The sequence below is a fragment of the Lepisosteus oculatus genome, chromosome 7 (assembly GCF_040954835.1).
Source record: "Lepisosteus oculatus isolate fLepOcu1 chromosome 7, fLepOcu1.hap2, whole genome shotgun sequence".
Taxonomy (NCBI): Eukaryota; Metazoa; Chordata; class Actinopteri; order Semionotiformes; family Lepisosteidae; genus Lepisosteus; species Lepisosteus oculatus.
Genome location: NC_090702.1, coordinates 55,104,600 through 55,117,466, shown reverse-complemented (window position 1 = coordinate 55,117,466; position 12,867 = coordinate 55,104,600). Strand labels below are relative to the sequence as shown.

Genomic DNA, 12,867 nt, shown 5'->3' with positions numbered 1-12,867 from the left:
TCTGTCACACATAAGGCGCTATATTATAGAATAAGGGCGCTGTTCTGAAGCTTTGGTGGGACGAGGGTTTTTTACGTACCAAAACCGACTGGCTTCTGAAAGCGGCGAACACTGCAAAATAAAAGAGTATGGATTAGTTAAGCGGTAAATCTTGCCCAAAAAGCAACACAGGCACAGGGAAACGTACAGTATAAAAACGGAAACGTGTAGGTTAACAAACATGAAGTTTCTTATTCGGTGTTAAACAACATACTGCTATCAGATCTACACCACGCCAGTATTGTATATGGCCAATAAAGTGATCTTCCATTAACATTAGGTCTGATGGTGGGGTGTTAGTAGACACGATTCAGTCTCTTAACGTCAATAACAATAAAAGTCCTTATCACTTCAGACTTACTTTTCTATAAAAAAAGTATAGAAGCCCGTTTCCGCCAGGGAGTAAAAAAATGGTATCTCGCCATTGCGACTAAGTATCTCAGAACTGCGACTTAAAAACTCAGAATTGCGACTTTAAAACTCAGAATTCCAACTTTATATCTCGCAATTGCGACTTTTTATCTCACATTTGCGACTTCGAAATAGCCCACATTTCATTGTCTGTCCTCTTGTTATTGTAACGGATTCGGGTTCCGGGGCTTGTTCCCTCGCCGCTCCCACCCTAGTTCGTGCCTCGCTGCACTGGCTCGAACCCGGGTCTTGTACTGTACAAGACAAGTCTTCAGGCCTATAGATCCTATGATAATGTACGGTTTATGAATATAGTGTAACGGAACGGCCGACATACAGGTCGTACGATCTGGTTGCATAACCGCCCTCCCCTGCGCATAACAGGGATGCTGGCCGCCGGGGATAAAGAGGGTCTTCTTGAGCTCAGCGGGCAAGACCCGGGTTCGAGCCCATGCAGTGAGGCACGAACTAGGGTGGGAGCGGCGAGGGAACAAGCCCCGGAACCCGAATCCGTTACAATAACAAGAGGACAGACAATGAAATGCGGGCTATTTCGAAGTCGCAAATGTGAGATAAAAAGTCGCAATTGCGAGATATAAAGTCGGAATTTTGAGATATTAAGTCGCAATTGCGAGATACCACAGCGCGTTTCTTTTCACTCCCTGGCGAAAACGGGCTTCCATAAAAAAAAAACTTCTATTATCGTATTCAAATATTATTACAAACGCCCCTTTCCCCACAATCTAGACAAATAACTCGGTAGAGCCAAAACAACACTCGACCTCAGCACAGAATGAACTTCATCGCGATAAAAGAGCAGCAGGACCGGCGATTTAGGATGGTACATTTTCTCATTTCTTTACACAAAACGTTGCTGTCTTAAGTCCTAAAACTGTACTTCGCTTTGCACACGTTCGGTCGGCCGCGCTTACTTTTGCGTTGGATCCAGCGGACCAGCGGGTCGGGTCAGCCGTCTCTCTCAGCCCGGCGCCGGCTGGGGGGGTCGGAAGAAAGCCCGGTGTCGTGTCGGCGCTGTAGTTTCGGTTCCATTTCTGCGCAGTGACGGCGCAGGAGAGGAGGGGCGGCGCGCCCTGCGCTCGCCCGGTACCGGGAAATCGGGGAACCTGCAGAAACCGAAACGGAATGAGAGCACTGCACACATCATTTTCATTTAACACCCCTACTCCTGACCTGGTATTTTTAATGACCACGGAGAGCTTAACATTTCGTCCTAGGGACGGCGCCCTTTTACAGTATAGTGTCCCCGTCACTATACTGGGGCATTAGGACCCACACAGACCGCAGGGTGAGCGCCCCCTGCTGGCCCCACTCACACCTCTTCCAGCACCAACCTTAGCTTTCCCAGCAGGTCTCCCATCCAGGTACTGGCCAGGCTCACACCTGCTAAACCTGCTGTTGCATCCAAACCACAAAATAGGTGTAAACAGTTCATGGCTAATGAAGCAGAGCAGAACTGCATGTGACCGGGTTCTGATTGAAATTAAGATTGGTTTTAAAATGACACAGATCAAATCGAGAAGAGCCATTCTTCCTTTGTCATTGCTCTCACAGTGTGTTGTTTTAGTTGATTAAGTGCGGAACAGCTTGTTGATGATGACCGTACCAGTGAAAGCTGGCTCAGGTGAGAGAATGGGGCCCATTTATTGCCAAAGATGTGTTTTACAAATGGCTCCTGCTGACTGTAGGAGAGGCTCTGTTCTCGGGCGGCTTATAGCTTTGCTGGTGCGTGAAGCATTTTGCCTGGTTTCTGCGTAACAACCTCCAACTGTAAAGCCAGGAGATATCAGAACAGCTAAACTGTTGCAGGTTAGTGAGATACACAGAGACGCCACCATTTTGGAGGATGCAAACATGTTTAATAACCTCTGTATAAAAAAACCCATAGAAGGCAGAATCCTGAGGAATATATTCTTCATTTTCTTTATTGAGGAACGTTATCCTGACATACTGTAGACAAGTTGTTCATGTCTTCCATGCATCCTCAGGGAACAGGAAGCAGTGTCATGGCCAGTGTGATGTCAAAGCAGGAGAGGGAGCGGAGAGGCGATGAGGGCACCGGCTGCGGGTCTTCGGCGCTCCTTCTTTCAGGAGAGGTGGCTACACTCTTCGGATATTCCGGATTTTTCCTGTGTCTTGGTTCTTTTGTGTCATTGCTGCAAGACGAAAGAGGAGGCACTGTTAACACTCCGCATTTCTGTTTCTAGAGCCCTCATGTACTGTATGACGTACATGCAGTCTGGGGAGGTGCATTTAAAACTGAAAACAGCGGGTACTTCTGTACTCAGAGGGTGGTGGGAGAGTGGAACAAGCTGCCCAGCCATGTGGTTTCGATTCCCTGGTTTCTTTCCAGAAACAACTGGATGAGGCTATGAACGACCAACCTGGCCAGATGAACTGAATGGCCTGTTCTTGCTCATACCTGTCTTGTGGTCTAATTGTGTGTATCAGTGGACACCAAGGGTCTCCGATCCTTGTCTAGAAGGAGGAGGTCCAATTCTGATATTGCTCTCCTGCTCCCCCCTGTGTAAAAGCACCACGTCTGCACACAGTGCGTCTGTATTGACACCCCTCCCTCTACCTCAACATCACCATTGCAGCACTCTCTTCCTCGCAGGGCAGGGGGGAGTGACAGTGTGGGTCTCCAGCCAGCACTGTCATTTCCTCAGCCAGGACAGGCAAAGCCACAGTACTCGGCACACTGCCCCTTCATATCCGTCAGCTCGGTCCAGCATTGTTCACATTTGACCAAACTGCTGAAGTGAAATGATGGAATTTAGGGATCGCTTGGGACCAAAATCTGTGTACCCTTCAATCCTCAAAGAACGGAGTGCTGTTAATCAAAGAGGAGTATTGCTTAATTATTGACCTCTAGTCAATGACAGTCTGCAGAAACGTGTCAGTGATGCGCAAGACGAACTGGGCTGGGCCTGTCCGGGCCCAGGGCTGGGAATACACACAGCTGTCTGCTCCGGTGGGGCTCACTGTCGGATTGAAAGGCATCTGGCTGTGAGGAAATGGCCACTCTCACAATCGATCATCCGAGTACCACTGAGGTCTCCACATGAACTCATGCCCCTGCTAAACGTTAGCTAAAAGCTGACCTTCCATCCAAATAAAATCCAGGTGTATATTTTTTTGTTTTCACAGAACAGGATACCATGGAGAGGGTCTGAATACTTTTGCATTATTTGCATTGCGTGGTCTGTTTATTTTTCAATTCACACGCACCTGTTTCTTTACAAAAGGTTTCGTGGCTGGATGGGCTGATGGATAATGTATTCAGGTCAGCTGGGGAGTAACTCAAGAAGAGGAGTTTTATACTGTGCTCACCTGAGAAATCCAGCACATATGAGCTTGACCTGATGGTAAATTTCATCTTCCCCTGTGGGTCCTGCTGGTATTCCTGCTCAATGTCCTGGCTGGAGCAGCCCTGGAGATATAAGAATACAGGCTCTGCTGATGAAACCATCAGCACACGGTTCTCTGACTCACACCTACAAACACGTACAGTACAATGTATCTTTTTGTTAAAAAATTCCTCAAAAGTAAAAGCAACAGTATCTTTTTGAGATCCACTGGCACACCCCAAGCAACATACGTCTGTTTGTGCGCAATGTGTTACTGACAATAAAAGCATTAACCTCTGGAGTCGACCTGCTGGAAATTCTTCACACAATAGTCCCACAGAGTACAGGGAGTTTGTGTAAAACCTAAACACTCTCTTCAATAGCAAAATATGACCATCAATTTTGTTTCTGAGCATGGAATACACTATATTGATTGGGAATACTCCCCTGATCTTTGTTGTCTTACTGTACCTCTTCTGTGAAGTCGTGCCAATTTCCTTTGCTGTCACTGAACTGCCAAACCCTCCCACCAGTGAGAGACATTCTAGACATGGATGCGGACAGACTGCAAAAACAACATTTATTACTTTATAGTTGCCATAAAAATAAAGTTGTGTCAGTGCACGTCATGACGGGTATGCAGGCCTGTGTTCTTTATAGCCACACTTGTCTTTCTCAAGCTACGTTGTTAGTTTTCACATCGTACCATAACCATCTGTGAGCAGTAAGGTCTCCGCACCAACTTTTTACCATCAGAGCAGGAATTGTGCTTCAATGTGAATTTTCCTTGATTTTCTGCAAGACAAGTTTCATTCAGTAGTAATCATTGCTACTAATTACAGGCAGTGTATCTGAAACCAAGGACAGGTACTTCTTCATTACTCAAAGGGTGGCGGGAGAGTGGAACTAGACAGGCAGCCATGACGTTGGAGCTGACGCCCTGAGACAGCTGGAGGAGACAAGTGGGTCAGCTCGGGTCGGGCCGGGTGGGCCGAGCGGGCTGTTCCTGTGCCCTTGTCTGCCGGTTTGAGAAGCGGGCCTCCTCACCTGCCAGCCCCCCCAGCAGGAGTTACGAACAGGGGGCGCCGCCTCAGCCTCCTCTTGGCGGAGCTGCTCTCGTTGATCTGATTCATGTCTGACGCGACAGCGAGAGACAAACACACACAGGGTGAATCCGCACACCCGAGACAACGCTGCTTTTCACTCGCTTCCACTCTTCAACAACTCACATTCGCCTTGATTTCCTTTGCACTTCCCACACTCAGCTAATTTTTTTATGTTAGAAAACTAAAACCATGCCAAGAGCCTACCTTTTATCGTTCTGTAAATTGATTTTTTTTTTCAATTGTATGATTCATTTCCCTCTAAAGATTTCGTTTAGCAAAGCATAAATTGACCGATCTGATTGCAATTTTCATATTTGAAGATTGGTGGCCATGACTGGCATTACATATGCTTTATTAAATATGCAGAAATTAAATCATTTAAGCCTTTTTGTGCGGCTTCAGCAATTTGTGGGCATTCCAGGTTAGCTCGTGTATGTATCCTGGTTTACAAACATGCTGATTGATATTCAAAGAAAGCATCCCTGCATCATCCTGCACCCCAAAAGATGTTTATACACATAGAAATTCATGTAAATTATTCAACACTGAGCTTTAGCATGCAAACTGCTCTAGTAAGATGGGATAAACAAATTAGGAAACAGGCATAAATTAGGATACTCCAAGTTGTTTTGGTAAGCAATTAAATGCATCTCTGGCACAAAATATATACAATTATTCTTCCTTAAGCAAATCAAATATCAACATCAAGTATCAACAATAGAGTGAAAATAAACAGTAGCACACCTTTAAAATTGATCACGTAGCCTTTTGATCCTACTGAAAACCTGAAGGACCCACGTTTATTTTTCTGATATTCTCTCTCGATATCCTTGCTTGTGACAGAACAGTTGGAACTCTACAGAAAAAGTGCAGGAGAGAAAAAAAATCTGAAAAGTGAGTCCAAATCACAGCTTCTCATCCTTCCAAGGCAAACTCAAAACTCAAAAACAGCTGATGCCCCTAATCACCGCTGGTGGTAGACCAGCCCACTATTAGAGTTTTCCCTGACGTTTTGTTTGAGTATTTTATCTGTCTATCCATCAGCAAACCCATTTTGCAGCCACTTGATCTAACACAGGGTCACAGGTCAGCCAGAGGCAGGACCTCCACGGGCACAAGGCAGGACTCACCCTGGTCGGGGTCTCAGCTCACCGCAGGGTGCACACAGACACACACGCACTCACAACAGGGCCAGTTTTCCCAGCAGTCAATGAACCCACCAGCCTGTCTTTGAACTGCAGGAGGAAACCAGAGCACCTGGAGGAAACCCACACAAACACGGGGCGAACGTGCAAACTCCACACAGACCGCACCCCGGGAGTTGAGCCTGGGATTCCAGATCTGCCAGGCAGCAATGAAAACCACTGTGCCTCCCAGTATAATGTATATCAACATGTAACACATCAGGTTTAGGATATTTATATCCTGCTGTGCAGGAATTACAATACAAAAGATGTATGTTACCAGGATCAGCAATTTACTTAAAGCCTCCATGAGTGTTTTTACTATTATAGCAGCTTTGATTGTTATTAATCCACCATGTTCTGGGGAGAGGAAACCAGGCTGGTCATGTAGCACGATGCTCACCTCAACCTTCATAAAACTGATCACAGCAACACAAGGTCAACTAGACATGAGCAGCCAATAGGGACTGCAGTAGTACTGTAGCTACAGTGCAACATCACACTTACCAGCCAATTCTAATTTGACTGTTTGTCAGCAGTTCTTCATCGATAATATAATTTATTATAACATAATTTATATGATAATAAATTATATTCACTGATATATTTAATTTATGCATTATCTAATGTATATATTAATTTATATTATAATATAATTTGTTCCTCTCTGCACACCCATGAAACCAGAGGGCCGTTTTCTGTACTTCACGAGACAGATCTATCAGGATTAACAGTTAACTGATCAAAAATGGCTAAAACTGGATGGATGGAAGGTAAAACATAGAATTGTGTTTCTGCACCAAGAAGGAAATATCACTATCAGCGAAGAGCAGAGCACTGACCGGGTCACTGGAGGTCAAGGTCACCGTGCATGGTAACGTGATCACTGGGAAAAACAAGGCGCTGTATCTCGGGGATGAAAGCAGCACCAACGCCACTTTCAACGGCGCAAACGAATGAGGGGGGGGTTTCATCGTTTGTGCTGTCTGTAGGGGAGGCCATCTTCACGGGGCTCCGGGTCGGAACCGACTGGCGCCCTGCTGTTTCCCCGGCAACAGCAACATTCCCGCGAGCGCTCAGACGAGGTCGGGGCGTCTTTAAATTCAACCTCCGGTTTTTCAATCAAGCTCCCGATCTATTTCCCAATCACATTAACTCCCTCCTTATTGAAGTCTGTCCAGAACCCTACCATCGTCCCCCCCCCCCTCTCCTCTCCCGAATTATAAGCCTGTCGGCCGCCTGTCTTAATTCTCCGGCGCAACGACTCGGGAGAATTATTTTCGTTAAGAAGTTTTCTTTAAATGGTCCGGGCTCCATCCCGGCATGGAAGAGGTGTTTGTTTTTCCTTTTCTGCCCCGGCTCGCCAGCCTTTTGTTATTCCGGCGGGGAGGCGTGTGCCCCTCTCTTACCCCCTTCTTTTTTTACCGTTTACCATTTAATTGGGACCGACCTCTTAACATCTGCCTGCATTCAGCCCGTTACTGTCATACCCTGTTCACTGCACACCTAAAAGTGCACTGAGTCCTGCGCAGAACAGTATCCCCCGCTGCACCCTTACACTCAGTATATATCGTAACGCAACGGGGGCTCAGGCGGGCGCCCTTGCCGCATTAGGTCGGCCCCATCCCGACTGAGGCTCGAACCCGGGACTCCCGCGTCTCTCTGCAGCGACCCAGCCCCGTGAGCTAAAGAGAGATCTCTCCACAGCCCAGTAGCTGTGGTCCTGCTATCACAGGGAAGGGCGGTGACATCACCTGCTCTGGTACGCCGGCTCTTACACAGTGCCTGTCGGCCGTAAGCGTTACAATATTATTAGAGGCCTCAGAGACCTGCTCCCCGCACGGGTGCCACGCCGTGTCTCCGCGGTAGTACCACAGCCAGGTCGTCGGTTTGGGGTCTGTAAATCCCTGCCGCCGAATCCCGAGATCTTTTCCACGGACCTTCATCTCACCGAAGTCGATCGAAATGCGCCTGCAATTGGAACAGACATGTTTGTTCATCGCCCCTTTAGGTTTAAACCAGTCCTTTAAACGCGGGTGACTAAGGCATCTGACCAGTTCCGTACCAAGTACTCCAACCTTTTTATCTTGCGTTTTATTAACTAGAATACCGTCACTGTAACACTCTGCTCTCCTCCCCACTGAGAGCTGGTGTGTGGGGAGTGTACTGGTGCACTCTGCTCTCCTCCCCACTGAGAGCTGGTGTGTGGGGAGTGTACTGGTGCACTCTGCTCTCCTCCCCACTGAGAGCTGGTGTGTGGGGAGTGTACTGGTTCACTCTGGTTGCCATAGCATCATCCAGGTGGGGCTGCACACTGGTGGTGGTGGAGGGGATCCCCATGACCTGTGAAGAGCTTTGAGTGGAGTGTCCAGAAAAGAGCTGTATACTGTAAGTGTAAGGATTAATAATAGCTTACAAGGGTGTGTAAGTGTTCTACTAACATAGAATTAGTATCATAGACATGATATTAAATATTTAATACAATTAAAGAAATTATGCTTTGAGTTCCATTTGTCTCGTATGCTTATTTCCAGATGTGTTGTCTGGACTATTGACCAGTGCAGTTGATTTTGATGGGTGTTGCATAGGCAGCTGAACCTGTAGGTGCTGCCGCAGTCGATAACTTTCATGGATGTCACACAGTCCGACAAAACACTGTTCCGAAGTCCCTCTAAACTCTACAGCTGTCGTATTGCTTATCCGTGTGGAAAAGTGTCCAGAATATAAGATCCAGATGACTGAGAGATGGGTACCAGGTCCTTGGTGTCAATATGGACTCTGGTATTCATAAGGACCCGCACAGCTGCCATTGTCTGTGATTCATTGTCCTGCCTGTATCTTCATTTCAGAGCAGGAATTCACACGATTCCCTTTGTATCTCCAGGAGTCTTGCGGTAGCGTAGAATCCTTACCCATACTTGGTGTTGTACAGTCTCAGGCCTTTGACTTCGGGCAGTGAATACTGAGCTTCAATAATCCAGTCCTTGTCGATGTCCAGCCATCTTGAGCCTTTCCTGATCTGCCACTGGTATGATTTATTTCTGGGTCTTTCACCGGAGGATCCTAACAAAAGGCAGCAGATAAAGAGAGGCTGGTGAGCTTCTGAGTCCAGGTCACAAATCCCAAAAGTTAATCTAGAAACTTTAGGAAAAGCTTGAATTATGTGCATATTTGGGAAGTATGGAATGTTCATGGTTTAATTTTTATAATATGGTGTACCAAAGGGAAAACACATTTAAAAATCTTAATCTTTAAAATCTTTCATCTTAAAAAGTGCTTTATTCAGCATACGGATAAAACAACCAATGTATTCTGAGAGGTAAAATCACTTGTGTCTCCTTCTGTGGGTCTTATAAAAGTATGATCCACAAAGAAACCCTGTCTATCGATGTTTAGTCACTCCAGCAGAAAATGAAAAGCCGTATTATTAATAACTGTGAAGAAAATCCTCCAACATACCACTATTATCTTCTTCAGCACTGTGGGACAAGTGGCAGCGCTGCCCATACTTGCAGTGACCTTGGAAGAAGTACTTGCAGATGTGGAGGTACGTGCAGTTCCTGCCCTTCTTACACCCACTGTTATTATAGTACCTGCAAGGCTGAGAGAGGAACGGAGAACAAGAATACCAAAAGACTTCTGCCGGTTCAATTACGAACAGAACTGAAATCCGTTTTCCCTCATCTTTTCTCCACTTTGGCGTCACCCTCGTTATCGGTATTCAGCCTGTTACTTCGGGACCGAGCACAAATGGCACATGCCCCGGGAGTGAGCGAAGGGAAGAACGCCTGAAAGACTGAACCGAGCCCAAGACCGCTGTGGAGAAACCGGCACACCTTGAAGTGTGGCTCGGGAGTCCTGCTGGCACACAGTCATACAGGACTCACTGTTGGCCCCCACTAAACGCATATACATATCTACTGCTACATCTGTTCTCTTTCTTTTTCTTTTTCTTTTTCCCGTTTACAACCACTTTTGTGCAATATATGCCAGGGACCTGTGCAATACATTTATATTTATATTTATATCTATGGTTACGTCTATATTTATATTCATACGTGTGATACGATTTTCTGTGTACTGTTCTGTTCTAGTTTCCTCTTGTGTGTCCGGACTGTGAGTAACTCTTGTATTGTATTGTATGTATTGTACTATTATTATATAATTCGTTACACTGTGGCTGTGTTGTGTGTGTTAAGCTGCTGTTGCACTGCAATTTCCCTCACGGGATCAATAAAGTATCTATCTATCACTGATTTCCACAGGCAGTTGGACCGATTCCGCCAGCCCCTGGCCACTCAGACAGTGGTATAAATTGGAACTGAACCAGTTCTTGGCAGGAAGGAGGCCCACCTTTCCCTGTGACGTGTCCAGAGCTGTCCGTCAGGAGCTCTGTAGGCCAGTTAATTTATGGGAACTGCGGGGCTGCGGTTGGTCCCGAGTGCCTCAGCTGCACGGACTGAGGTCAGTCAGAAGGCTGGGGGTCAGGTCTGAGGCGCGTGGTGCTGCAGCTGTGGCCGGTTCCAGCTGCGCACGGGGCCTGTGCAGGGACTGTCCGAGGGGGGTTTGAAAGTCGCCCCCTTTTCTCTCGAGGTTCCTGTACAGCCTGCAGCGTGATCAGTTCAGAGATGGGGATTATTAGGAGGCCATGACTGGTAAAGGCCAGGGGCAAATTTGGCCAGGACACTGGGGTAACACCCCTACTCTTTTTGAGAACATTTTTAATGACCACAGAGAGTCAGGACCTCGGTTTTACGTCTCATCTGAAGGACGGCACCTTTTTACAGCATAGTGTCCCCGTCACTATATTGAGTTATTAGGACCCACACAGACCACAGGGTGAGCGCCCCCTACTGGCCCCACTAACACCTCTTCCAGCAGCAACCTCAGTTTTTCCCAGGAGGTCTCCTATCCAGGTACTGACCAGGCTCCCACCTGCTGAGCTTCAGTGGGCTGCCAGTGGTGAGTTGCAGGGTGATATGGCTGCTGGCGTGTAAGGGACTTATCCGTTTGTGGTGTAGCTGTAGGAGTATTGGAGATGACACCATAATCCTACGTGATTCTGCTTTCTACACTCTACAGGAATATCCCATAGTGGAGCTGTTAGTGTAATCGTCTCACCTGCTGCGTGGGAGACGGGTCTCTTCCTTGCTCCCCTTCAGAACTGCTTAAGCTCTCGTCCTCACTGCTCTGTGAAGCTTCCTGCTCATTGTCGCTGAAAGAAGATGCTTAAAGAGACATGAACGCTAGATTGGGGAAATGAAGCTGGGTCTGAAGAGCAAAGGTCCGAGATGGTCTTCAAAACCAATTCCTCATTTAATGCGCCTTTTTAAATTCAGCAAAATAACAGTGCCTCCTGTTTTGTCATTCCTGATTATTCTAGAGGAAATTGCGGCTCCTGACTAGAATGACCCAGTTTATGATTGTGGCTTTAGGGGGGAGGAATTGCAGCTTCACCATGTGTCAGATCCTAAACCTTAAAGGACTGTAGCTCCGGTCTTGAGCAGATCCCCTGTGCCTCAGAATCCACCGGACAGCTAGAAGTCACATTTAGGGATATGACTGTTTCTGACGTACTTCAGTTTTGACTAACATGAAAATCATTTCAATTGTTAAAACAGTTGAGAGTGATGTATATGAATGCTGAAGCTCAAACTGCCTCCCTTTCAAAGATATCTGAAAAGTGTGTGAAGCTGAATGTTACTGTAACTTCGGCTGACACTTTTTCCCAGAGGGCATGATACGATCCACACTCTGTCAGGAAATAATGGAGCTGTGTCTCCTCATGCAATTGTGTACGTAGAGTGAGAGACATTTTGCTGTGATAACCATCTGGAAAAAGTCATGTCGATTGTAAAGTGTTGCTTTATTGTAAAAGCAAAAACACAGAGCAAAGGTTTCATGAAGAGACAAGTACTAATGGCCGCCGTTCTGCCACTATTTATTAAATTTCTTATAGCGTTCAAAGGTTGGATCATCTCCCTTCCTTTATATTCTTTAAATGTGTCTAGATCCAAAACATGGAAGGATTTATTTTAAGTGAATACAATTCCCAGAACATTCCACCTTCACTAGTCAGATTATTTGTGTTTTGGAAGATAGTAAAACTAAACTAATTGCACATTCTCATGTTGTAACTGTTACTCATTTTACTGCAGCCTCAATATTTCTCATGAATTAAAGGCATTTTCCTTTCAGTATTTCTCAAGGAATTAACATAATTGTAACATCCTGAGCATGTGTGCTCAGCCTTAGTTGAAATCTGATCATCAAGCAAAATAAGCTCTTCTGAGGGCATTGGTTTCAAACACATCGTAACCACAGTTTTGTGTATATATATATAGTTTCTCTTTCTATATACTGTTTTCTCCAACAAGTCACGTTTTCCATTAAAAAAAAACAGAAGTCCAAAAAACAGAAGTTTTTTTTTTAGTTATGCAAACATAGATCATAATTTCAAGATGTGTCCGTACTGCATTTGTAGCTGTTAATTGTATGTTGTCCAGTAGACAGAATATAAATCCGTTCGGACCTTACCTTCTGCTGCGTGAGCCATATCTCTCCCTCTCTTGGCAGGAAAGCCCCGCTCGATACAGTCTGTTCACCTCCTTCCTCTTTCCAGAGGTTGAGGTGGAGCTGTAACTGTTGGACACACAGAGAAGATGGAGCTTAAAACCCCAAACTGAAAGTGAAACGGACAGATTATTCAGGAGGGAGTGTTCCTTCTGCTATGAGGGTGTGTTTCGAGTGTGAAAAACC

General features: G+C 46.1%; 2 protein-coding genes across 4 annotated transcripts in view; both read right to left on the bottom strand.

Annotated features, from left to right (window-relative positions):
- Window positions 1-2,547, bottom strand: part of LOC138240836 (uncharacterized) — a 16,062-nt gene extending 13,515 nt beyond the window's left edge. For all 3 annotated transcript variants that reach the window (XM_069192828.1, XM_069192830.1, XM_069192829.1), the window contains exons 1-3: window positions 2,420-2,547; window positions 1,383-1,574; window positions 80-111 (exon numbers count right to left, since the gene is read on the bottom strand). In XM_069192828.1, the coding sequence (XP_069048929.1) occupies window positions 80-111; window position 1,383 (33 nt within the window). In that variant the 5' untranslated portion in view covers window positions 1,384-1,574; window positions 2,420-2,547. The remainder of the gene's footprint in view (window positions 1-79; window positions 112-1,382; window positions 1,575-2,419) is intronic.
- Window positions 2,366-12,867, bottom strand: LOC107077939 (protein mono-ADP-ribosyltransferase PARP12-like). Its single transcript, XM_069192831.1, has 10 exons — window positions 12,646-12,867; window positions 11,230-11,336; window positions 9,568-9,709; window positions 9,021-9,171; window positions 7,938-8,079; window positions 5,669-5,780; window positions 4,866-4,953; window positions 4,290-4,383; window positions 3,802-3,901; window positions 2,366-2,624 (listed from the first exon to the last, which is right to left on the bottom strand). Exons 1-10 carry the CDS (start codon window positions 12,662-12,664, stop codon window positions 2,569-2,571), a joined length of 1,011 nt encoding a protein of 336 aa, XP_069048932.1. The 5' UTR covers window positions 12,665-12,867; the 3' UTR covers window positions 2,366-2,568.